Source organism: Phycodurus eques, chromosome 15 (genome assembly GCF_024500275.1).
Source record: "Phycodurus eques isolate BA_2022a chromosome 15, UOR_Pequ_1.1, whole genome shotgun sequence".
NCBI classification, from domain to species: Eukaryota; Metazoa; Chordata; class Actinopteri; order Syngnathiformes; family Syngnathidae; genus Phycodurus; species Phycodurus eques.
Window position 1 is genome coordinate 19,955,873 of NC_084539.1, and position 27,833 is coordinate 19,983,705.

At 43.6% G+C, this 27,833-nt stretch overlaps 1 protein-coding gene across 2 annotated transcripts in view; it reads right to left on the reverse strand.

Annotated features, from left to right (window-relative positions):
- Nucleotides 1–27,833, reverse strand: part of adamts6 (ADAM metallopeptidase with thrombospondin type 1 motif, 6) — a 61,557-nt gene that overhangs the window by 15,473 nt on the left and 18,251 nt on the right. The window contains exons 9-17 of one of the 2 annotated variants that reach the window (XM_061697611.1): nt 25,735–25,881; nt 16,930–17,088; nt 12,706–12,813; nt 7,186–7,331; nt 5,622–5,685; nt 3,602–3,704; nt 2,525–2,658; nt 2,176–2,299; nt 1,282–1,362 (exon numbers count right to left, since the gene is read on the reverse strand). In XM_061697611.1, coding sequence (XP_061553595.1) covers nt 1,282–1,362; nt 2,176–2,299; nt 2,525–2,658; nt 3,602–3,704; nt 5,622–5,685; nt 7,186–7,331; nt 12,706–12,813; nt 16,930–17,088; nt 25,735–25,881 — 1,066 coding nt within the window. The remainder of the gene's footprint in view (nt 1–1,281; nt 1,363–2,175; nt 2,300–2,524; nt 2,659–3,601; nt 3,705–5,621; nt 5,686–7,185; nt 7,332–12,705; nt 12,814–16,929; nt 17,089–25,734; nt 25,882–27,833) is intronic. The other variant, XM_061697610.1, reaches the window with a different exon arrangement.

A 27,833-nucleotide genomic window follows, 5' to 3' on the forward strand; every position in this document is an offset into this window, starting at 1 on the left:
CGGACAGAACCGCACATCTGGCACTGATTGTGAGCACTGTTGTGTGTACAATTGGTTAAAATGTTTTCAAACTCGTTACAGATTTGTCATAAATTGTTCCACAAGAGAGAAAGAAGCCAGAATGTGTTGCGAGATCAACCCTGGTAAAGTTCCTGCTGTCGAAATGTGCTATTAAGCTGCATTTTCAAGGGAGAATCCAGGGAAATTTCAGATCTTGGCACTGGTAACATATCTGATTGGAACCTTTTACCTATGCGTAAATTACGCCTGAACAGCTCCCGCAGTCTCAAACATGCAAATGTCCTCCAGAAGTTTGCGAAATGTCGTATTGCCAGAGGAAATTCCAGCACAATTCAGATCTTGGTACTCATGGCAACATGGTAGCTTCAGGAAGTACGTGAACCAGGTCCATTTGGAGGACCATTTTGTGTTTGAACCGCAGGAACTCTCTCTTTTATTGTTGCAGTGTTGCACTTCGAGATCATTTGATATAAAGTATATCATTATTATTATTACTATTCTCTAAATTGTGTTCTGGAGTATTTATCAATAGTTCCTGGTCTTCTTTTTGGCCCCATAAATTAGGTCCAGGAACTAAAAGTACAAAGAACTAGGAACATTGGTGGAAATACACCATTTTTTTGTATTTTTTAAGCCCAGGAACTTTAGCCTAGAACTAGACACTCTGAAAACCATTGTGTGTTGGAATAGAGGCACTCCACTAAATTCAGAGCGGTAGACCCCACCCTAAAGGTTCCTGGCCCTCTCGAACGTACTACTCACTCAAAAGGATCTTCTACTAGCCCTAATAAATTACCCCAAAACTAAATTCAGACAATATTCAAACAAATTCAAACAAACAGTCATCTTGGAAATAATTGATTGCAGCCAAAACAACATCAAGCTATGTGGTAAAACTTTCTATGCTAGGGTGTTAGCGCTACTATGGGTAAATCAACCCTTTTTTTTGGGAACAAAAATGTATCATACCTACAATAAATCATACCTGTATGCATACCTACCCCCAAAGGGTTCCTGGAAAGTACTACCCCATGACCAGGGTCTTCTTTTAGCCCCAATAATTTACTCTGGAACAAATTTCAGACCGCCTTAGTACTTGTAGTTCCTGGAACTAATGTATCCGGGGCAAAAGAAGACCCTGCAATATTTTTCCCAAAAAGTTGAGCTAACCTCATTATTGCACTATTAACTGTTTTCTTGGACAACTTTTGATGCCCCCTATTGATGGAATGCAATGGTCTACAATGGATAATAACTTACCGATGTAGTTTTTCGATACGGTGACCTCTCGAATCTCAATGTGAACGGAACCTTTGGGGATATGGACCACCTCCATGTAGCCTGCAAGAGAAGTGCAGTGCGGCGTCTTTTATATTTTTATGAGTGGATGTATAGAATGGAGCCCAAGTGAAAGGCCAAATGGTCTAAAAAAAAAAAAAGACAAAAAGTGGGAGGACAGGACAAGTATTTTTAGACGCACACAGTCGGTTTTTGAGAGTAACTACGTTATCAATACTTAAATTGATCATCAACCTTTTTCAGCCCGCAATAAACGACATAGGCAAACGAGCTTCACAATTTAGCATCTAAGCTCCAATTCCAGGGCTAATTTAGGTGAATTCCCCCAGTCGGAGTTTGTCAAAGGACAAGCCAAAATTACTGCTTCAAATCAAAATTTTGGGCCTGGGTTCTTGAGATTTTTTTCATATCCACCAAATGTTGTGTCTATCTGTGAAACTGGTGTCAGGAGCAAATTTGTTCCAACTTTCCAGGAGGCCATACTGAGAGATTGTTGGGGGGAGGGGACATCTAAAACACACAAGGTACATGTTCATTAGGATACACGTGCTCGCAAAAACCGCTGTGTGTTCGGACATATGGAGGCCCAGAAAAAGCCGATCAATTCGTCTCTAGGAGTCTGTCTTTGAAGAACCTCTAAAAAATGGCCCAAAATGGCTGCTTCAAATCAAAATGGCAGGCTTCCTGTTCAATTTCAGGCATGGGTCCTTGAGACTTTTTTTATGGATCTAGTCATGATAGACATGCCTACCAAATTTCATGTTGCTAAGTGTAAATAGCTTCAGGGGCTGAATTTCTTTTCAATTTTTTGGAAAATTTGGTACTTTATGTTATATTTTGAAAAACGTGTTTGACCTCCTCGGGGCAGCGAATCGTTGAAGAGTCCCTCGGTGGCCTCGCAGGTGCTGCCGCCGCCGCCGCACACTCGACATCGATCCTCATGGGCGTCTGACGCCAGCACGTTGTCACAGCCCACGTGCTGGAATGCAAGAAAACAACCGTTATTACATACAAATCATTTAGTCATACACACTCTTACGCTTACAGAGTTAGTTACGGACACGCCTTTCCCACAGAGCAACGTACGTGGAATTAATGAGGTAGCTCCTCTCACTCCAGTTATTCATCACCACTACCACCTCGCACAATATAAAATAACACAACGCAGCCTTGTATAATGAAGTGATGAAGTGGGCTGGCTCACCTTACACTCGCCGTTGATGCATATGTCCAAAGAGTCGGCCTGGCACCGCGTGCCATCGATGACGGCCGGAGAGCGTTCGGTGTAGAAGTTGTATCCCTCTGCCAGGCAGTTGAGGGCGCACGGCTTGACGCCACCTTAGAGGCAATGCAAGTTTATTTGTAAATGGCGCAGCATTCATACTTGCAAGATGGTGAAAACAAGAAATACATAGAACCTTCTCTCAAGACTAGAACCTTCTCTCAGGAATAAAACCTCTTGGGACTACGACCTTCTATCGGGACTAGAAACGTCTTGTTGGATTAGACAATTACTTTGAGATTAGTACCTTCCCTCAAGACCAGAACATTGTATCGCAACCAGAACCTTCTCTTGGGATGAGAGTCTTTTCTCTGGACCAAAATCGTCTATTGCGACGAGAACCTTTTCTTGGGACAAGGACCTTTTCCAGAGACCAGAACCTTCTTTAGGGACAAGAACCGTGGTCCTGGGACTAAAATATTCTATCAGAACTATAATCTTCTATTAGGACTATAATTTTTTGATTGGACTAAAAGATTCTTTTGGGACTGAAATCTTCTATGACAACTAGAATATTACTTCGAATGAGAACCTTAACTTGGGACCTTTTTTGGGCGGTGAAAACTAACTCTTCTCTCAGGACTAGACCTTATCTTGGGACGAGAACCTTCTCTTGTGACTAAAATCTTCTCTCAGGACTGAAACCTTCTCTTGGGATGAGAACCCTCTAACTAAAACCTCTCGGGATAAGAACCTTCTCTCAAGACTAGTACATTCTGTTGGGACGAGTACATTCGCTAAAGACTACAACCTTCTCTCTTAACAAGAGTCTTCTATCAGAACTAGAACCTTCTCTTTGAAATAGAAGCTTCTATCGGATTGCAATGTGATAGTAGTGGTATTAAGAAATTGATGAAGTCAGTTAAGTCCCCACTAAAGCCCCAAATTAAAGCTCCTGGCTCTTAAATAGCTTTTAAAATTCAGGTCCGATTCGATAATCACATTTCTCACTTGCATTATGGCTGTCACAGATATGTTCCACGATGTTCTTGAACTCACCGCCGGTGTAAGGCTTCCAGTTGTAGTACTTCCCGCGGAAAGGCATGCTGTCAAAGTCGCCACACTGGTTCTCCCGGAAATCGCGGGATCCCGGAGGACAGGCCTGCCACGCATGAAAAGACATGAAACATTTTTGTTTTGTAAAGATTCCAACTCACCTGGAAATTGGAAATCAAAAAATGAACAGGTGACTCATTATTTTGTAACAACATACATTTCATATACAAATATTGTGCAGAAAGTGAAAAATTTTAATTGGGAGTCAGAACGTACCTGTCACCATTTTAAGTGCCTCTGACTAACCCGAAATAAAGTTCAGATGTTCTAGTAGGCTTTTTATTGTTGTTGTTGCCGACTAGCATCAACCTGAAGATTTTGCACGAACATGGACTGGTATTTGGCACTGTTCGTAATTCGCCCCACCTTGTCTTGTTATCGTCGGATAGATTTATTTATTTTTTTAAATTCAGATTGAGTTGAAAAGGTTATAGGTCACATTAACAGTGGAAAAAAAGTTTGAAGTTTTATCTCACAAAAACATGGCTTATAAACAGGGGTGTGATGAATCTACTTCATCTGAATTTCCATCGCACGGATGTAGCGGAAAATCTGGCATTTATTTGCCTGTCAAGCTGTCGCCACCATAAAATGTCCTATGTAATCCCACTAACAAACAAATGTAATTTAGTAGATGTGACAATAATACATTTTAAAAAGCAACATTAATATCAGTCTCCTGACTGAAGCACGTCTGTTTTTTGCCTCGTGGTCGTCTGGCGCGTGTGGTCAGCGTGATGAAATGGCGCTTTGGGCTGTTGTTTGTTTTCCTCGTCGCTCTTGCCCTCGGCTGTTATTTTTAAAAGCGGCCGCCGTCCATCCACCCAGTCCTGGACTATTTTCAACATCGCTGTCTAGTTTGTCGCTCTGTCATTCTGCATCATTTGCACAATTCAATTCAATTCGATCAGTATTACTGTCTATTCCTAAGGACGCTCCGTGCTTTGTACACTTGTGGAGATGACCTAAATGAATACTTTGTTATACAGTGAACCCCCACTATTCGCGGGGGATCAGGACCAGGCCGGACCATGAATAGTGAAAATCCACAGATGCTTGACGCCAATTATAACTCCGTTGAACCCCGCCCCCCCTTGGCATTGCACGTTAGCATTACGCTTGCGGAGATTCTTTATTTGAAATGAAAATGGTTTTGCAGAACATTTGTGTTCGAATTTAATTCTCTTATTTGGAAAACTGTGACAGCGAGAGAGCCTTATACGATAGGCTCCCTTTTCTTGACGGCAAGGGAGTGAGAACAGGCGCAAAGGAATACTTTAAAAAGTGTGTTTTCATAAGTTTAAATCTGTTTAAAGGGTGAAGGAGGGTTAAAACTGCGATTAAATGTAGAAGATTTTTTTTTTTTAATATAGTTTCACTATATTGCAGATTTTCACCAATCACAGGTGGGTCTGTAACGTTTCCCCGCGATAAACGGTGGTTCACTGTAGTGTATTTTTGCTAAAGTACTAGAGTGACTCCAACTACCCGAGACGAATTCCTTGTGTGTTTTTGGCATACTTGGCCAGTAAAGATGATTCTTGAAAAAAACGAAAGCGCCATATGGAAATAGCTGAGCGGGGGGCTCACAGGGGGAAGGGGGGGGGGGGCGGTTTCGACACGTGGCCACGTTAAATATTTATCCAAAGTGTCTCTCCAAACCCTCGACCTGTTGCTTTTCACGCCGTGAAGCTGTCGTCCACGTGCACTCCAAGGAAGTGTCACGAGCAATGTGTTCATCGGGAATGAACCCACACGGGAAGATTGGACTCACCGCCTCTGCGCTTTTTTGTCTTCTTTTTTTTTTTTTTTTTTTTTTTTTTTTCCAAATCGCCGGACTTCCACCGAGACGACGTGTCAGGAAGCTGCTCGCTGACCTTCGAAAGACCTTGCCCGGAAAGTTTAGCGAAGCCGCCCGCAGGCTTCAGGTTGGACAAGAAGAAGGAGACGAAGAGAAACTCACGGCAGTGTTGCAGGATCTGTAGCGCTTCCTCTCCCCGAGGCAGTACTTCCCTCCTCCGGAAGGCCTGAGTGCGACACAGGACACTTGAATGAGAGGTGACATCACTTGTCGCCACGGCAACAGCCTCATCAAAGACATGACTCTCTCTGACAAAGCTCCCGCTGAGCTTGTAGAATGCCACCAAGGACAAAAGTGTGAAAAGAAGAACATCATACACAGCAACTCAGGAAGTGCTTGAAAGTTGAAGGTTAAGGCTCGCCGCACACCCACCGATGCGGACCATTGCGAAAAATAATTACAAATCAAGACTCGCACCGCACACCAAGCAATTGAGCATCGCACATGTACCGACAGGCTGCAGCAGAAAAACTGCGACCCTATATTGGGTTTTGAGGCTCACATACAATATATTTTACTGTATTATTTATTTCACTGAACCACAAAAACGGGGCGCGATCGTGAAGGAAGAAGCGGATGGCCACAAAGAAGAGGAAACGGGTGAGAATACGGAAAGTGGGGATATTTGGAGATTCACTGATTGCACACACGCATTTCGGCGACAGTGACTCACCACGCTTTGCTTTATAACCACAGGTACATATCAGTGGCCAAAAAAGGTTTGACATGCGCAGCAGTTCCTCTACCAGCGCCAATCAAAAGATTGGACCAGGGTGGGGCGCAACATTTCAGCTCCCCAACCTGGCCGACGTCATATCCCGGCTCGGCTTTCTGCACTCAGCATTTAAATAAAGTTCTAACAAAAGGTGTTAACTTCCAGTCAGGTCAAGCACGTCAATGGTTACTCTCTTTTTGATTGAATTATTGTTTAATTTACTTTATTAAGTATGGAAGGTAAGTTTGCTAAAATGGGATGCTAGCTTACGCTCATGCTCACTTAATATAGTTGAGTGAAGATGAGTTGGATGGGTCTCGCTTACGCTAGAGTTAGAAATGATGACTTTGTCACTGCTTTAAATGTCACTTGAGCAATATTATATAAGGTTTGAGCAATTATTGTCACATTTTGAACTGTCAAAAGGTTGAATATGTTGAGCAAAGAATTCCCACGCCTTCTGACTGGAAGATATGAGCCATTCTATAACAGCACCTTAGGTCTGGGACGATGCACTCGAGATAACAGATGGAAATTCCCCACACTTCGTGCACAGAGTGAGACACGGATAAAGGAAGAAAGATTCCGGAAGAGGAGCCGATCATCTGGAGAGATTCTTGTTGAATGATCTCAAGTGCACTGCACCGCTCGCCGTATGACTCCTTTTTGCTTAATACAAAATGAAGCTTATTTCCGGGCCTGACCAGTGACTCCTTCCACGAGCTTACCAACAAAAAAGCCATCGGCCACGCGTTACTTCCCGCGACAGCTGAGAATCCTGCATATGACGCGGCCATACTGTACGTCACCCGCAGATCATCTCCAGTCCAGTTCGGCGGGTCCAGATACACACAGACGTGCACACTAACACACACACACACACACACATGTAGGCGGGCCCCCGGGTGTGTGTGTGTGTTTCACTTGCTGTGGCTTACTTTGCCTACTTACGCTGGGCTGTCACAGTGCCTCACGGACGAGGAGACGCCGCCGCCACAGGTTCTGCTGCACTCCCCCCACGTGGACCAGGGACCCCAGCCTCCATCCTCGCTCTGTGGCCAGGTCCCGAACACCACGCACTCGCCCTGGTAGCACCACTACGAGGAGCAGGGAGAGTACAATGAGCTAGCGCCCACTTATTACAAGCTGGGACAACACAAGTGTCAGTTTTACTGTTTTCCAACCGTCCCGTCCAGGCTGTAAATTAGCTTCGGCGTGAAATGTAGACTATACAGCACTTGACTGATGACTTTTTTCCCTAAGCAACACGTGCGCAATCCTTCTTTCAAGCGCTTTTAACCGCACACTAACTCCCAATCGCACCATTACTCAACCCATAATTTCATTTACGCATTAGTCCACTTGTGCAGCCGTCCTTGTAGGGCTTTTATGTCTGACTCAGCTCACTTGTTTCTGTTTATTTATTTATTATTTTTTTAAATAATTACATGTTTGGCACAAGGGAAATCACCGAGTAAGTCATCTGGGGAAACCAATAGTTTTGTGGGTCAGGATAAAAGCATTGCAAATCCCGACGACACAGGTGCTTTGAAATACGAATGGCCCGACTTACGGCTTTTCTGAGATACGAGCTGTCGTTTGGCCAATTTGTTTTGCTTTGAATTGCGAGCAAAAAAGTGGAGATACAAGCCCTGTATGATGGCAGTGAATTAAACTCAACTCACTTCACAACCAGCAGCAATTTGGCAGATAGTAAACAATAAAAAAATAAAAATAGAGGCTTCCATCGGTTTAATACCACTCCCAGTTCAAGTTCACTGTCAAACGACATGACGACAATAACACATTGTGTATTTAAAACAACCGCATAGGTTTGATTAATGAGTCACGACAGTCGGTTTAGCGAAAAACAGCAGATAATACAAAACGCCATAGATGGGCCAACGAATAGCATCGGTGTCGCAGTGTTATAACCCTTGAGCGGCGGATATTTGAACACAAATGAACAAAATGCTGGTAGTTGCTGTATGTCCCAGAACATCAGAGGGTTTCTTAAAGGGGAAGTTAGTCCAAAAAGACAGGCTGTACAGCAATTTCAGATAATGAAAATAGAACACACGCTCAAAATGACTTTTTTAAATTTTGTATCGTTTCACTACATATTATACACTTAGCAGAGCAGTATGTAGAACATGCCCAAAAATATATCACAAAACGAAAAGAAAAACACTGACAGAAACACATTTTAGGAGACTTATCATTGTCCTGATATATGTGCAAATGTTCGGACACTTATATTAAGACCTCAGTTTCATTATTCTGCTCCATATTTCATGATGACTGAGTGATTCTCATGAGGATGCCAAAGGCCCTTTAAAGTGATATTGACCCACATGTGCCTTTCTCCCACCTCTGAAAAAACACTCTTACATGATGTAACCTCTATCACTGATCACAATCATCATGTCTTTTGTTCATGTCTGACCTGAAACTTTCTTTCTAAGCCTAAAGTGGGATGCGTCCTACTTCTCAGTCTTCTGGGTGCAGAGTGTACGGAAGCCCACTTGACGGGCCTTTCTATCTAATGGAGAAGACCTCTTTTGTTTCCCTACTGTTGTGTGTGTGTTCTGAAACTTTGGATGCAAGGGGCGGCACGGTGCCTCAGGAGGGTGCTAAGCTGCTCGCTAAGCCTGTTGGGAGATCCGAGCGGATCAGAGGAACGCCTTTTGTTTCACCAACTGTGTCAGTGGGTTAAGAGCCCCGAGTGTGAGTTTCAAGGTGAGCAGAGGTGGCAAAAGTACTCACACACTGTACTTAAGTAGAAGTGTTTGTGTGGGGGGGGGGGGAAAGGGTTAAGATTTGTTTCTAAAGACATTACAGGTTTGAAGATGATTGCTGAAAACGTGAAAAGACAGAATTACAGTATGTCATACTCAAATGTGGCGATACTGTATAGAATTAAATAAACCATTTTTCACCATTTCAGTTTTCCTGATGTTTCAGGTGTTGCTACGCACTTAGGGTCAAGCATGAGTCCCCCTTCACCCACCATATAAAAACTTGAGCGCTTTCATTCGCATTAGCGGGTATACAGCGCAATTAGCTCACTAGCTATGTGAACATCCCGAAAATGCATTTTCCCTTTGGACAGTCCGCTGGCTTGGTCGCATTAGAGCGCCTCAGTGTCGGCAGTGAGTGTGCGCATGTCAAAGTGAGAAAACTGAAAGGGCGAGGGGTGGGGGGGAAGGAGATGAAGACAAAAAATGTGCGTCTCGTTGTCGCGCGTCAATCATTCACTGATGTGAAGTTCTTACACAGTGTGGGAGGGGGGGAAGTTATCCCGGACGTCGAGGTGAGTCACTGGACACCGTTTTAGCCACACACAAAAAAATCTGGAAAAGTGAAATGGTGAAAGGTCTACAGTGCTTCTTCTTTTAATAGTATTTTTTAGGTTTCTTATTTTCAGACAAATAATTTGTCTTGTTTTAAGCTCTCTGTGACTATGTGTAGGGTGACGTCTCCTCTGGTGTTTGTGAACAGTGAGATCACATCGTGAGATATGAGTATTTGTCTTTTTTACATGTATTTTTGACTCCTTGTGACAGTCATCCTGAGTTGTTGCAAGGACGTTCCCTTTTTCTGAGGATGGGGGTAATGATTTCAACCAGAGCTTTTGATCTGATCTTACATTGTCAACTATCTGGCGAAGTTTGTCTTGTGTATTTTTGGGGGTTCCGTATATCCGGGGGGTGATATTGGCTGTCGGCATTAATTGGTTGTAGTTGTCCCATGTTATTTTAATGGATTCTAGTGGCGGTTTGACTTAACGATTTTGTCCTTGTCTTTTCCTCTATGTTACTGTCTTGTGTACCAATAAATACAAACGATGGAGAAAGGAGTCCATAGTCATGAAACCTTGGAGACAACACCAGCGGATTGGGTCCAGTCCGGGAATTTTCCTTAGATGGTTTCCCGACGCAATCAGCTGTTTTTAGACATGTCACACCAGGACTCAGTGACACCTCTGACAAAGGCTGGAGTGAAAAGTAAAGTAAGATTTCCTCTTAACCGTAAAAAAAAAAAAATAATAATAATAATATTTGTCTGAAGAAAAGAAATCTAAAAAAAAAGTCTTGAAATGGTACTACATCTTCACAACTGATTACTACATCGTTTGCAGTCTTTGCACGCTTTCAGCAATTATCTTCCAACATGTACTATATAATGTAAGTAGAAACAAATCAGTTGAGTTCACTTTATAGGCTCTTTAAGTATACAGGTACAGTAACAAAGTGTTTGTACTTCGTTACTTCCCACCACTGAAGGTGAGCGAGGGCTACGTTGGGCAACTGTCCTCCTTCCGCCCCCGTCTTTGTCCCGCACGTCCTCGGGCGGCTCTGGAAAACGAGATTATGTTGGAGCCGAGGGGTTTGCGTTATACAACAACCTCCGGTAAGGTGAGAGCACACAAGAAGCTCAGTTCAGTGGGTCATTTTTTTGTCTCACTGTCGGCCACCCCACCCCACCCGACAACTATCCAATCCACCCACCCCCTTCCCTTGCCCCCTGCCCTCCCCTGTTGGCCGGGCCTCTCTTCATTACACGGCGGGTGAGAAAGGGCTGACAGTCGTGTTCCTTTGAAGCTATCCCAGCTGGGGCAGACAGGCAACGGCGGGGCAGCGCTCCTAAAAAGTGCTCCAAAAGCGCTTCCAAAAGCCCCCCCGGCTCAACCTGGGGCCCCCTGTGTTGTCCGGGACCCTGTCCGCGGGCCCCGACCTTCAAAGGCTCCACTGAGCTAATGCTAATAGCCGCTGACAGCTCGTGACACTCTCCCATTCTTCCCTTTTAGACCGCCGACCATCCGGCCACAATGACCGCCGTAATCCGCGTTAAAACTGTCTCTCCCTAACCTGGCTGCCATGGACAGTACGTCAGTGACGTAAAGCTTGCCTTGCCATGCTGGTGTGTAAGGGTGGCAAAACTACTCATACACTGCACTTAAGTAGGAGTTTGAGGTGATTTCTTTTTCTGTCAATATACATATAATATCCATTTGATAAACTGGCATGACAATTTTTAAAAAAAATGTTTCAACCAAAAGCTACCTAGCGTTGACGCAAGTCTTTATGCTAACAAAACAACATGTTCCCAGAAGTACAGATGCTGTCTAAAAAAAGTCGATGGTAAAAGCAGAAGTACTGATTTGACTGTTGATGTTGGTAGACATGTGTAGTTTTTAAATGATACGGCATAATTTAGTGCAGATTCAGTGAGAGAGAGAGATAAATGTATTTCCCAACTTGCCAGGAGAGGGTCTACAAAGCCACTGGACAGAGGCTACCGCTAGGTAGCACTAGCTTTGAGTGATTTGTACTCCTGCTTGGTGAAATGTCGACTCCCCGGTACAAAATATTCAAAGTAAGTCAGCTGTTTATCCAACTCTCTATGTAGACTATGCTTGTTATTTGGCACTATATAAATAAAATAGACATTCTCATTTTCCCCTATTGGCATATCAGCTAGCCATGTGGTTAGCTTGTGTTTTCAGATATCCATCTCTGAGATTGTTAGCGCTGCCAAAATACACTGCAGTCGCACAGGAGTTAAGTGGTGAAAATATGGCATTGGGAAGAAAAGGAAAAAAAGGATTGCAACATGTATATTTATTCAAAGAATTGCTTCTATTGCAGTGATTCCCAACCAGTGTGCCGAGGCACATTAGTGTGTTGTGAGGAAATTATTCAATTTCACTTAATTGGTCCAAAAAATATTGTTTATTTACTACAAATAATGTGTCTTTTTTCCATCTATGCCAGTGACAAATATGCATTGTAGATACAAGTAAACCCCTCCAATATAACGGTTCATCTTTCGCAGCCCGCAATCACAGATTTTTAAGTGAGCGCTTTTTAATGGGTTTTTACAGTATACAGGCTTCCAAAAGTCCGAATTTAGAGTTGCACGGCTTCAGTGTAGTACCACATTGTGCCACAATGTAGCAGGCAGCACTGAGCTCTACTGGAGGAGATTTAGAGTAATTAACAAGAAGAAGACGCAGCAGACGATCCACAACCAAGATGTTATTCCTTCCTACAGAGCAGAGAATATACTGTATGCATGTGAGTATTATTCTAAGTGAGTATTATTGTATGCTTTTTGTATGCTCTGTGTACGTTAAAGTAGGTGTTGTACGATTACATAACATATATGATTGACTGTTTAGGAAATAAGGTTAAATGTGTTGATAGTGTCGGAGGGGTAAACCTATGGAAAAAAAACTTTATATGGTCTCTTAATATTGCAGATTTTTGGGTCTGGATCATATCCCCCGGGTTCACACCATATTTATACTTTTAGTGACATTTCTGTTTGTTTTTATTTTTATAGTATAAAATGTCTGTCTTGGCTCAGTCATGGTTGGGAAACACCGTTCTAGTGAAAGTGGCCCTGATGAGAAGGGCAAGCCAAAACCACGTCACGTTGCCAGGTGCAGGCTGAAGAAAAACTTACCCCTTTCTCGATGCTCCCCGTCTGGCACAGCGTTCCCTCGGCGGCAGGAATACTGTTTGTAACACAGCGGTTGCTTTTGCTAAGGCACCAGAGCTCTCTACACACTTCCTAGGAAAAAAGGCAAAAGCAAGTTGGTCAGAACACATTACAGTCACTCCTCTACTTCGGAACATTCAATTGAAGAACACTGAGACATACAAACACTTCCATGTTTGTTAGAACTGTTTTTTAATCTAAATTTTTTGTTGCACGCTTCAAGTGTTGTAAAACATTTTGCTGTACAGCACTGAGGTCTGCTGGAAGTGATGTAGTGGAATTGTACCGTGAGTTTTGCCATTTTAATAGTCAACGTTCCTGCAGATTAGAGAGTATACGTTATATGCACGTGAGTATTTTTGTATGCTCTGTTTGTATGTGTTGTTGCTCCATGTGGTTAAATTAGTAGTTTTTTGACGATTTATAATTACCATAACATCTCTGCTATTTTTCAATAGACCGTGTCATGTCGGACTACATGTTAGCGTTAAGACAACGGAATTTCGTTACACCAAATTAGATGGCAACTGTGAGAGACAACTAAACAGTTTTGCCTCGTATTTGTAGAACTGGTCACTATCTGTCGAAATGCGAGAGGAATAAATCGTAACGTATAGGAAAAAATTACAAAATTCGAGACACGAACAGCATTCAACGTAACTCATTCGTAACATGGAAAGAATTCATTGTGTTGAAATCTGGATGAATGTTGGGATCTCAGCGCAAGAGGTCTTCTGGTGTCTCTCAATTTCCTGAGTCAGTTGGATCAACGGAGTGACTAATACTTGCTCACCTCGCCATCATGCCGGATTGCGACGTCAAGGAAGCCCCATTCCCAGCTGAGCAACTAGCCTCCCAAGTCTCCAAGATGACCCCCTGGCCCCCCGAATATCTTTAGTCTTACTGAGTGTCTGGACAAACACAACGGTGTTGATTCTAGACGCCTTTGCTGTCTCTAACACGAGGTTGATACCCAGAAATTCTCTTCAGCTGCAGACAGTTATCCCCCAATCTTCCGTCAGTCTTTTCAAGCTAAACACCCCCATCAACATCCCAACAGAGCTAGAGTTCTGAATACTTATGCATGTGTTATTTATTTGTTTTTTACTTTTGATACATTTACAAAATTGGTTTTCTTCGGGTTCTCCGGTTTCCTCCCACATTGCCAAAACATGCATGGTAGGTTAATTGAAGACTCTAAATTCCATTTAGGTGTGAATGGTTGTTTGTCTATATGTGCCCTGCGATTGGCTGGCGACCAGTTCAGGGTGTATCCCGGCTCTCGCCCAGAGTCAGCTGCGATAGGCTCCAGCACGCCTGTGACCCTAGTGCGGATAAACGGATGGATGGATAGAAATTAATCATTAAAAAAATGCAGATTAAATGAAATGCACTGATTACTTTACATTTATGGATGAATAATTCAGGTGCACCAATTCTGTCGGGATCTTCAAGGGGGTGTGTGGCTTTTACAAGTTTAGGAAAATCCCCTTCACAACATACGGATGTGTCCGAACAAACACAACAGTTTATTTTAGACTTGAGTGGCAGTCTTGAAAAATGCTCAGTCTCAAATAATGATTTCCAAACTGTTCTATGCGCACCGGGTTCATATGCAAAATTCACCATTGCTGTCAAGGGAAGTGAGTTTGTGGCTTAAAGATTTTAAGAAAGTCCGGTCCAGGACAAACGGATGTTTTCAGATGTTCGAGATGAGACTCCAGACTCCCTCTCAGTTTAGAACGTATTCTGAAACTGTGCTGCAAACACCAATGGTCTTAATACCCAAATTCAATTCAGCTGTCAGGATGTTGAAGGGGGTGCGCGGCTTAAAAAGTCTGGGAAAGTCTGTTCCACAACATCCGAACGTGTCCCAACAAAGACTGCAGACTCTTTCTCAGTTTAAAACAGATTCCCAGTCAGTGCTACACGAACCCCTAGGGTTGATACCCAAAATTCACTCTAGCTGTCGAAACGGCAAAGGGGATGCATGGTTTAAAATGTTTGTGAAAGCCCGGTCGAAAACATACGAACAGGTACAGACTTGTCTACACTTGACGAGACTGCAGAATCCTTCTCGGCCTAGAACCGTATAGACGTGATGACAGTTGGGGAATCTCTGTTCTAGACTCAGAGGTCCTTACGTTTTGCACCACGCTTTCCCAGACTTTTTATCCCGACATAGCTTGTGCCCCCTTTTGCCTGCACACTAACTTGCGGACGGGCCCGAAGGAAGCGAAAGTAAATAAAAGCATCAAGTGAAAACACATCACCCTGGGTTAACGTTTGCCATGAAAAACCACCCGGTCGCCCTCCACTCTCCACTTCAAAGGCTTTTACAGGACAATCGTGCTCGGCAGAAGAGTTGGCCCATGAAGAAGAGTTATGATCCGGTGTGCAGATTCTGACCCACCGGGTCAATAAATATGCCAGCACCCCCCCTGCCGCCCACCAGATTAAACAAAACGTCAAACAAAACCCTCTCTGGTTGCAGCCACTTCCAGTTGCCAGCTGCTTTCAATAAACCGCAGCGCCACTGGCGCTCACTATCGCCGCCCTGGATGAAAGGTCAACGGCCCGGGCCCTAACCAACGCGGATATGGGCCTGATGGATTTACGCCAGGGGAGAACAAGCTGCTGATAAAAAAAAAAAGGCCGGGAGGTGGGTGGGGGGGCTCTGTGGTAGGGCCACTAATCGCGGACGACAACCTCATCTTGATTTTGAGTTAAACATCGGAATTTGGTTGAAGGTCCTGGAGATGTTGCGTAATGTAAATGATTGCTGTTTTCACAAAAGATGACGGCGGTTTACGAAAATCCCTCTGAGTATTTACTTAATATCCCAGTCGTACTAGTGCGCTGAACTTTCTTACAAGTGAGGACAAAGAACATACTAGTATATGGCCCTTAAACTGGATGTCAAGGATTTGTAATAAATGCTCAAACGGATTTCCATCCTGCGGAATTCTAGTGCCTCTTTTCCGAGCAGGTTTGGAGGGTCGACTACGTTCCATTCCAATGGTTTACATTATTTGGCCATTAACACATCATTCTTTCAGCTTCTTTAGTTTTCACTGCCTGCATCAAGGCCATCATCACCACCACCATTATCATCATCATCATCATCATCATCATCACAACCCATTGGGAGCGTTGACTTCAGTCTGTCGTCTCTTCGGAGGTGCCGACGGAAACCTCCCAACCGGCTCCACTTGTCAGACAATAATTAAACAGTCACCCCCTCCACAAAAAAAATAAATAATCCCAAACCCCTTCTCTCAAACAGGAAATATAAACCTGAAGAGCCTATTAGCTCATTTCCCACAGGGACATGCTGCCAGCAGGAGTCTAAATACGTGCACTCGGGGGAAAATGTCACAGGCGATAACGACCGAGCGCTTTTCAAAAACTCTCCATGACTTTTGAAGGACCCGCAACAACATTTTAAGTCCATGACCGCACGTTCCAGATGTTACGACGTCAAGGGTTGCCGGAATTCCGTATACAGAGCGGAGTATTCGGGCAGACTGATTGATTTACGTACAGTGGTGAGAAGTAAACAAGGACAAATACTTAAGACAGAGATTTATCAGGTATCAATCTGTATTTTACTTGGTTATTTACTTTTATGATGACTTTTTACTTCCACTCCCAACATTTGATAACTGTAAAAATATATTGAGTTTCTACTCATTACCTTGTCAAAATAGACTTAAAATAGACTGTGGATCACAATGTACAACGATGCTAAATGCCCTTACTGACGCAACCCAACAATTTTGTCTATCAGGGCTCGGGACCGGCAGTGGATGGTTATCGGGGCACTGAGCAGGAATCGAACCCACACCGACTGCACAAAAGGTAGCGGCATGTAGCACTACAGTACCAGTGCTAAAATGTACAAAATCAAACTGTAGAAATGTATTTTTTACTGTCAATTAAATACACAATGCCCATTTTGATCATGTTCAGCGCATTTGCTAAGAATCTTATCTTGTAGCCGACATCAAAAATTCTCTTCAAAAAGGCAATAAATGGACAATTTCTTTCTTCTCCAAATCTGTTGCTGGTGTCATTAATGCGCCGTAATGTCTAAAAATTTACTTAAGTACAGTAACAAAGTACTTGTACTTCCCACCACTGGTGAATTAAGCTAGAAAGACGGTTGAACGGGTGCTGGTTTCTTACCCCATACTTGCACTGGCGCGAGGACGCCCCATACTGGAAGCGGCACTGCTCATCGGCGTCGTACACCTGCCCCGGAGCCACTGTTGGGTACAGGAAGTCTCGTTTCAGAGGTTCATTGTCCAGACACGTCCCCCGACCTGAGCTGTCAAAAACACAAAGCTACAATAGGATTGTTTCTTGCACAAATGGACCTGGACTGTGTCAGTAGCCACCTCTCCCAGCTATGGGCCTGAGTCACATAAGGTTTTTGCATGCAGAAATAGGCAATTTGTGCTGGCCTTTTCCAGAGCAGTTTTTCCGGTGTGCTGTCCCAAGTTTTGAACGCAATGTTATGCAGGATGAGCAGATACAGCCAATTCCCTCCCACTCAAGACAATCTCAATCAAACAAAAGATGGTTTTAATGCGGTTGATGGCTTCCCAAAAAATTATCGGAGCGATGCATTTCTTTTTTGTAACTCACTGTTTGTTCGCCTCTTCCACTAACACTTCCAATTCCATCGCTTCAAACCTCATTTTGCGCTCGCGGTCCTCTTAAATTTTACATGGTGCAAATGTGTCTCCACTACTTTTACACCTGTTGCCGACTGCGCAACACGCTTGACACCTGATGTCCGGTACGTTTGCCTGTGTGGAGTGCTCTGAGGGGTTGTGTTTAAAGCGATTGCTCCTCTCCCCAGTTATTAATGCTAACCACCACCTTGCACTATAGAAATGGAAGGACCAGAAGAGCCTGAAGCTGAGGTTTCTCGTTTGGGTTAAACGACTCAAACCTCTCCTGTACATGGTGAGAGAGATACCACGTTGCAGAACAGCATGCAGTGGGAATGTACGGTGTATGTTGTTTAGTCTGTTGTCAAAGAGAAACAAGCACTCGGAAAGAGAACTCGCTGGAAAAATAAACGACTTGTTGTTGGATTAACGTGGGTGTTTACTCTGGACCAACATGCTGAGCTTCTTCAACAAGGAGCTAACATTAGACAATTATCCAATTAGGATAAAATGGACCTTGTGTATTTCATTTGGAAAACCCTGTTTACTATAGCACTGTGTACTTTCCAGCTGCGGCAGCTGTAGTGGAAGGCTTCCATCCCACCACAGGAAAAGTGGGCCTGCTGACAACACAAATGCAGACGACAAGACGACTGAAGATAATTCAGCCCTTTTCTAAAAACATCATCTTAAATAGTCCAATAACATGAAGACTAGTGGTTTTCCCTACAGGGAATTTTCCACCTTTTTCACAGGTTGCTGTTCTGCGTGAAAGCCACCGACAGCGAATGGGGGGTTAGTCTTGCTACTATTCGCCCTCTTTTTACAATCTTGTTCCAATCACCTAGTTTTGGGGGTCCTGTCCTGTCTCCTTTAAAGATAATGTCAGCATGCAACACAGTTTGTTAATTGTCGATCTTCAATGCTGTCTGTCCACTTTTTTTTACCCGCTTTTTACAACCCTAATTCCAATGAAGTTGGGATGTTGTGTTAAACATAAATAAAAACAGAATACAATGATTTGCAAATCAATGTTCAACCTATATGTAATTGAATACACTACAAAGACAAGATATATAATGTACAAACTGATAAACCTTATGGTTTTTAGCAAATAATCATTAACTTAGAATGTTATGGCTGCAACACGTTCCAAAAAAGCTGGGACAGGTGGAAATAAAGACTGAGAAAGTTGAGGAATGCTCATCAAACACCTGTTTGGAGCATCCCACAGGTGACCAGGCTCATTGGGAACAGGTGGGTGACATGATGGGGTGTAAAAGGAGCTTCCCTGAATTGCTCAGTCATTCAAAAGCAAAGATGGGGCGAGGGTCACCTCTTTGTGAACAAGTGCATGAGAAAATAGTCCAACAGTTTAAGGACAATTTTCCTCAAAGTACAATTGCAAGACATTTAGGGATTTCATCATCTACGGTCCATCATATCATCAAAAGGTTCAGAGAATCCGGAGAAATCACTGCAAGGCCGAAAACCAACATCGAATGCCCGTGACCTTCGATCCCTCAGGTGGCACTGCATCAAAAACCGACATCAACGTGTAAAGGATATCACCACATGGGCTCAGGAACACTTCAGAAAACCCATATCAGTAAATACAGTTCAGCGCTAAATCCGTAAGTGCAACTTGAAACTCTACTATGCCAAGCAAAACCCATTTGTCAACAACACCCAGAAATGCCGCCGGCTTCTCTGGGCCCGAGCTCATCTAAGATGGACTGACGCAAAGTGGAAAAGTGTTCTGTGGTCCGACGAGTCCACATTTCAAATTGTTTTGGGAAATTGTGGACGTCGTGTCCTCCGGGCTCAAGAGGAAAAGAACCATCCGGACTGTTATGGACGCAAAGTTCAAAAGCCAGCATCTGTGAATGTATGGGGCTGTGTTAGTGCCAATGGCATGGGTAACTTACTCATATATGAAGGCACCATTAATGCTGAAAGGTACATACAGGTTTTTGGGAAACATATGCTGCCATCCAAGCAACGTCCTTTTCATGGACGCCCCTGCTTATTTCAGCAAGACAATGCCAAACCACATTCTGCACGTGTTACAACAGCGTGGCTTCGTAGTAAAAGAGTGCGGGTACTAGACTGGCCTTCCTGCAGTCCAGACCTGTCTCCCATTGAAAATGTGTGGCGCATTATGAAGCGTAAAAATACGACAACGGAGACCCCAGACTGCTGAACAGCTGAAGCTGTACATCAAGCAAGAATGGGAAAGAATTCCAACTATAAAACTTCAACAATTAGTGTCCTCAGTTCCCAAACGTTTATTGAATGTTGTTAAAAGAAAAGGTGCTGTAACACAGGGGTAAACATGACCCTGTCCCAGCTTTTTGGGAACGTCCTGCAGCCATCCAATTCTAAGTTAATAATTATTTGCTAAAAACAATAAAGTTTTATCAGTTTGAACATTAAATATCTTGTCTTTGTAGTGTATTCAATTAAATATAGGTTGATCATGATTTGCAAATCATTCTATTCTGTTTCTATTTAGGTTTAACACAACGTCCCAACTTCATTGGAATTGGGCTTGTACAACATTGTTGAAATCAGTCAGTTTTTCGTGGTCCCGTCCTGTCCCATTCGAGGATAGTGTCAGCATACAGTACCACGCTCTGCTTTCCCCTTTAAGGATAATGTAAACATGCAGCTCTGTGGTGTTGATTAGTCGGCGAGCGAAACACTTTTGTGAAACGTTTCGCCCTCTTTTTTATACAACCCTGTTTCTCAGGTCACTGTACTGTCCCGTCCCGGATGTCAGCATGCAGCACCACTCTTAACGTCGTTAATTACAGTAATTGACAAGCTTCACAGTGTATTGCCACTTTTTGCCCTCTTTTACAACTGTATTATTTTTGCATTTTTTTTTAAATTAAAATTGTTTTCATTTTTCAAGTTTTTTATTCATTTTGCTCATTAAATAATTATTTTGATTGATTTATGTGAATAATGAAAAATATTAGTAATTTGAACAATTTTACATAATATAATGTTTTATTTATTTTATGAAGCAACTCAAACTAAGTTAATCATAAGCAATAAAATGAGAATAACCTGTCCATTTTAAAACTCGAATGTGGGCCTTGAACAAACGTTTGCCCAGCCCTGTGCATACGGCTCTGCGGGCCCGACTCCTCTCGGGAGCTTCAAAGATCCCAAGTGCTGCCTTCAAAGTTGGCCGCAGTCGCGTAAACTCGGCCTGAACTCTCCCGCAGTGTGTGTTCATAAAGCATTTCTTAAAAAGCCAAACAAAGCGCTGCAAGAAAGCGAATGTAGGCCAACGTGACGGCCAAAGTTGTTTACTTGGCAGGGAGAGAAGCGTGTGCGTGATATCCAAAAGCTCTGTCTGGGGGAGGGTGGATAAGGCAGGGTAATTGGAGTTTACAGACAAAACCCTTTTGTTGGACAGACCAAGGCATAAAAAAACGAAATGAAAGTTTAAAAAAAATTAAATAAAATACCGGCTAATGTCGAATGAGGTGTAACATAAGAGAAGGCCTGCGGGGTTCGGATACCGAATTCCTTTGAGCACACTAAGCGGCTCTTTGTTTGTCATCTCCGTCGCGGTTGCTGCGCTGCTCACAGCTTTCAGCCGGAAACATTTTGTGACAAGCGCGCGCGCTATTATCCGCTTTCTTGGAGGGCCTTGCGAGGGCATTAAACGTGAGCCCCTTTCCATTTTGGCGTGAAAGGTTGTCAATTTTCCGGGGGTTTACAAGGTAGTATGAGAGGCGTAACAAAGGCTACTGTCCCCGGTGTGAAGTTTACCACCGGACACTCACTTCTCCCATACTGTCATGTTGAAAGCAATCGTCACTGTCTGACAGCTATTCTATACATTGCTGGGCGCCGGATTAAAGTCACAGACGAATTATTGGTGGGGTGGCAAGGGACGTTGGCGAGTCTGGGCTCGAGTGTGTGGACGTGAGCTGTGGACGACATCAGCTCCTGAATGGGTGTGCTCTTTGTATTTCTGTTTTACTGTTTTTCCGCCACTCAACAAATGGTTGAAAAGTGCATCGGCTACTGTGCCTCCTCTGCAACGGCATTACAGTAAATATACCGTTAAAAAAAACAAAAAAAAACATTTAAAAAACGATTTCTTTTTATTTTGCATATTGTACTTATCAGCGCAATAAAGTAAAAGCATCCTGTATATATTACAATTCACATAAGGCCTGCTGCACTGAACTGGACAATAGCGAAAAAACATATAGTGGGCAATAGACACATTCGCGCACATAACCAACTCGCAACAATGATTTAAGGCGCCACATACAATACTGAATTATTTTTTTAATCAAACCACAAACGGCATGTCGCGATTGTCAAGGAAGAAGGGGCTTGCCCTAGCCACTGAAGCTATATTTCAATAATACAAAGAGAAATAAAGGAGAGAGCATTTGAGAGGCTCTTGTCGTCTTCGGCAACATAGACTCTCCACGCTTCGCTTTCTTAGTCACAGGTACATATGAAATTCAAAATATATCGAATTTAATTATTGTAAAACAATACAATGTATATACTTATTGGTACAGCTTGGCTGGAACTCGCTCATGCTCACAAACGTTTGATTTTGTTGCGAAAGCTCACGCGATACGGCATGGCAATTTTTCATGAGCTGTTATATGTGTGACACTACGACACCGATTCACCTGCGATTCAAATTTCAAATCGCAGCAAACTTAGTGAGTGACGGTCAGCCACTCAAGAAAACTAATGGCAGAACCGCGCACAATGTGTCGCTCGGTGTGTGGCGGGCCTAAGAGTACTATGAGCGCAATGATTTAAATTCATTGTGTAAAACCATTCAAACACACCTCAGGCCATCTTCACATCCTCACAGTGTGCACGAGGAGGTCCAGGCTGAGACTGGACAGCGACTAGAAACCCGCCTGGATGCTCGAACGCACACGTGAAAGTGTTTTCCGTTTTTTTCCGTAGACAGCGGTGCAGGGTCCACTTCGTAAATCACGTGCCGCGCTAGCGCTGCGCTTGCAACGGGTGCAGAGGAGCGAGAGAGGGGGGCGTCGTTCAAAAGGCCAGTCTGCTACTTCGATGCGACTCTGACCTCCCATCGAAGCGGGAGCGCACAGAACCTCCCCCCGCGTAGACCTGTTATTACATCCGCTCAATCTCAAAGGCTTCTCGATTGCCGCTAAATGTTTTCGCCGGCGTGGTCTGTCGGCTTCCGCCAAGCAAACGCTCGCTTGGACGGACGTTTTCATGCCAGCGAAAAGAGGCAACGCAGCAAGAAGTCTGCCGGACTTGGAAGTCATCCGCGCCAAGTTCTGAATCACATAGCCGAGGGCATATAAAAAGGTTTAAAGGTGGTCCCAAGCAACATGGAAAACTTGACATTCTCCCACATTTATGTACATACTTCCATCTGGACTTAACAGTTAAGTACAAATAAGTGTTGGGTTGCTGCTTGGTTGGATGGACGGATGGATGATAGGACGTTTTCAACATTACATCTTAAAGAGAAATTTGAATTAAAAAAAACAACTCCTTGGGGAAAGGAAAAAAAACAAGCCAAAAACATTGTGTGCCTAACTCAGGAAAATAAAAGCGCAGATCTCCACCAAGGCTTTTTTATTTATTTTTGGTTAGTTGTTTTACACCGACATTAACACATTATCCATGGAGAAATGAACGAAAAACTGCGAAAAATGCTCACAAGTCTTAGAATTGCCGGACCTGAATAAGTCGGGTTTTTTTTTTTTTTTAGTGATCACTTTGAACGAGACCGCGTTAGAGCGCCTGACTCCGGAGCCGAGGTTCTGGTCGGGAAGCAGCCGTGACGTGCGAGGGGCGACCGGGCCAGGAGCTCCCCGTCAGGATGGCGGGTATCTGCTTTCTGCCAGACGCTGAAGGCCGACTCCAGATGTTTTGTCTGGCTTCGTCTGACTTGGGGCCCGTGCGCGTTTTTCACCGTGCCAGGCTGGCAGCCAGCAGGGCCTCATTCCAACAAATATCCCCACTAGCTTTTTTCTTTCGTGTCTGTGTGTGTGCGTATGGGAAGCCGTTTGAGCATTTATTCGATATCCTTGATATACAGCTTAAGGTCCATGTACTCGTATGCACTTTGTCCTCACTTGTAGGACAACTTTGCTACACAACTACATGATACTAATGAGGTAAAACTGTCCAGAGAACTATTGGTGAAGCGCTAGATGTTAACTAGCATAATTATAATGTCATGAGTAGAACTAGTAGCACACATTGTGTAGTGCTAGTTTTTTCTCACTAGTAACTTAGTTGTCTGACTAGGACGCCAAATTTGTCCTACTAGTGTGCAGCAATGTCAAACATTAGTGAAAAGCAGTAGTGGAAAAAAACATTATTAGTAAGACGAAGTCGTTCTACTAAAAACTGCATGCTACTAGTACGACGAGTGAGGCGGTAGATGTTAATTAGTAGAATTTTATTCAATATCCAGCTTATGGTCCATTTAGTACAAGTACACACTATGTCTTCACTAGTAAGACAGCTCAGTGCACTAGTAGAATGACTGTCTTACGAGTAGGTTTTCCATTACTAGTGCCATTTTTGGCCTCCTAGTATGCAATTAAACCTTCTTGTAAACTATGGTGCTCCACTAGGACTACTACTAGGCTAAATGAGTTTGCATGTGTCACGCACTATAGCCTCCTAGACACTACAAGTAGCGCCACAATCATTCTACTAGTGCGACCTAGTCGTTCTACTAGTGCGTAAGTTGTCTTACGACTGAGAACAAAGAGCTTACTCGTACTGAGCTGGATATCAAAGACGGCTTTATGTCGGACAACTTTGGCATAGTAGTAGGAAAAGTACATGTTACTAGTGAGGCAAAACTGTGCACTAGTTAACATCTGGGAACTATTAGTACTACTAGTGAATTGCTTGATATTAACAAATAGAATTTTTTAACATCATTAGTAGTACTAGTAACAAACAGTTGCCAAGTAGTCCACAGATTTGCCTCAGTAGTAACACATAGTTGTCCTATTAAAATACCAAAGTTGTCCTTCTAGTCAGGACAAAGAGCATAACTAGTACACGGACCTTAAGATGGAGATCAATAATATCCCATTAACGCTCAAACAGCTTTCCATAATGTGTGTACTTTGTGCCTTACTCGTCAGCCAAACAGCTCCACATTAGCGAAATGGCTCACCTTGCGGCGCGAGGGACGCCACAGAGGACGTGTCGTCATTCCCAGCCTCAAGGAGGTCTGACGTGTTGATGAAACGGGTGCGATTAAGTTCATGATGATGAACGCTTTTGACTTCACCTTCATCACATACCAGACATTTGGTCAAGATCCGAGCTGGTTGAGTTGAGTTTGAGTCATCGAACTTCGCGACCATGATGAAAAATCCATAACGCTGCCGTAACAAGGTTCCAATTTGGTAGCAATATGACAACCATATCTTGGTCTGGAAATGGCTAAAAGGGCCAACTTTACAGCAAAATGGCAGACGTGTGTTTTCAGGCTTAGCTTCCTCAGACTTGTTTTGTGGGTCTACTTCATGATAAACAGGGCGACCGAATTTCATTAGCTAAGCAAAATTGGCTTTGGAGGCTGAATTTTTTTTTTTTTTTTTTTTTTTTTTAAATTCTGGAATGGCGCTACTGAGTCATAATGACCGCTTTGAACCACAATGGGAGACTTCTTGTGTCTTTTCAGGCATGGCTTCCTTAGACTTTTTGTTTGGCATACTTAAGACAAACAAGCCAGTTTCACTTAGCAACATGAAATCTGGTAGCACAAATTTCATGTTGCTAAGTGAAACTGGCTTTGGAAGGCTGAATTCTTTTTTTTTTTAATTCTGGAAAGGTACTGCAAAGGAGCCAAAATGATTTTTTCAGAACAAAATGGCAGACTTCCTGGGTGTTTTTAGGCATGGCTTCAGGGGACATTTGTTTGTGGCTCTACTCATGATAGACATCCATCCATTCACTGAACTGCTTATGCCTACCAAATTTCATGTTATCAAGTGAAATTAGCTCTGATCTTGTGGACTGTTTTGTGTTTTAAGGAGAGACGTTTTATTCAAAGGGCCACGGGAAATGGCCGCTTCAGACCAAAATGGCAGACTGTCTTTTCAGGCATGGCTTTTTTTTACGGGTCTACTGGAGTCAGACGATGCAGTAGTAGAATGACTTATTCTTACTAGTAATATTTTATCCACTATGTGTGCCACTTTTGACCACAACCTAAAGCTCCATCAAGAATATCGAAAAGAATATCGAAAAAAACGTCTTTCCATAGGACCCTCGGAGAGAGCAGCCATCATCCACTTACTCGAGAAAGCTGGTGATGTAGTCTTTGCTGCAGGCCGACCAGGAGAAGGGGTTGGTGTTGGCCGTGATGTGCGCCGCCATCAGCTTGGCCGTCTCGTGGCCTTTGGTGCCGCACGAGTTGCCGATGCCGTCGTGGTTCATGCCGAAGCTGCGGGTCGAAAGCAGAGATAAAAGCAGAGATTAGCCCGAAGGCCCGACGCTGTGCCCTGCGCCGATCGCTCGGCCGTAAAGGCGGCGCTCCCCAGGCTCTTAAAACAGCTGTGCGGGTCAAGGGTCAAACCCTGTCTGGAGCTCGGCAGGAATGAAAAAAGGTTCTAATCACCACTGTGATGCCTGCCTGTCAATCAACTCCGGCAGGTCTGAGCAGGCCACCAGGGATGCTGGAAAGTAGGGAGGGGGGGAGGCAGGACGAGAATCCTTTGGATCAATTACCAGAGTTTATCGGGCTGGGGAGTTTGAAAACTAATCATCTTAAAAAAAAAATGCAAACACTTGGTCAAGATCTGGGTGTTTTTGGGGTGTTTTATTTGTAAAATACGAACTTCGTTGCCATGCTGTGCCTAAAACCAATGACGAGAACTCAAATTCTTCCCAATTTACCATCACTCACCCCTGTCTAGCATACGAGGCTCAAATTCGCTAGCAGTCACAAAGTCAAAATGTGCGAGGGGCGACCGGGCCAGGACAAAATCTCTAGGAGTCTCTACATCAGCGGTGTCAAACTCATTTTTGTCGCGGGCCACATTGTGGTTACGGTTTCCCTCAGGGGGCCGCTATGACTGTGAAACCATAAAAATCGTCACCTCCTCATTTCTTTCCCTCCCCTGTTCGGCTCTAACAGCCTAACAGCCGAATCACCTCATATTATTGCACCTGAAATTGATCAGAAATCAGAAATCAAGGGTATTGGGTTTTAGAACTATTGTTCACATTTGGTAACACAAACATTTTTTGCAATATCTCAATGTTATTTACGAAATATGACAATTTGAAATCTTGGTACAGATTTTAACAAGAATCATGAAAGTTGACACACATGATTTGCCTTCGCGGGCCACATCAAATTTAAATAGGATCTGGCCCCCGGGCCTTGAGTTTGACACCTGTGCTCTACATGAAGGACTCCCGGCCATGACCTTTAAATGACCGTTTCAAAACTAAATGGCAGACTTCCTTTGCTTGGTCATGGCTTTTTGCTTTTTGAGACTTTCGAGTGGGTCTACTCGTGACAGACATGCCTACCAAATTTTGTGTGTATAAAGCAAACTGGCTTTGGGGGATAAATTCCTTTTAATAATGTTCTGGAGAGCGTTTGTGAGCTAAAATGGAGACTTAAAACCTAAATGGCAGACTTCTCGTGTATTGTCAGGCATGGCTTCTTGAGACCTTTTTGTGGGCCTACGTATGATAGACATACCAAATTTCATGTTTTTAAGTGAAACTGGCTTTGGGGGGGTGAATTATTTTTTAAATTCTCGAGGCGGTTTGCAAGCCAAAATGGCTGCTTCAAACTTAAATGGGAGACATCCTGTGTCTTTTCGGGCATGGCTTCTTGAGACTTTTTTGTGGGTCTACTCGTGATCGACATGGCTACCAAATGTCATGTTGCTCAATGAAACAGGCTCTGACCTTGCGGTCCTGACTCGGTCGAGTTTCCTGTTTTACAGCCAGGAATCAAAACATTGAAAACACACATTATCATTCAAAAGTCCTAATCACCAATGTGATGCCTGCTTGTCAATCAGCGCCGGCAGGTCTGAGCGGGACGCCAGGGAGGCTGGAAAGTAGGAAAGAGGGGGTCGGGAATCCTTTGGATCAATTACCAGAGAGTTCCCAGGCCGGAGAGTTTGAAAACTAATCATCTCAACAATCAATTTAGACTTTTCCTTGCGGTCCCCGAGAGCACAAATCAGCTCTAATGTATTTAACAAACCCGACCGCATCGCGCCGTCTCAAGCTGTTTTTCTAGCGCAGGCCGCGTATGTGACATTTTAGAACGTTCTGGAAATAAATCAGTACCGGCCGCGCTGTTATTCCTTATACATCTTCTGCAGGCATCGACTATTTTTACAACAGGCCCCTTGCAACAGAAGCAGACAC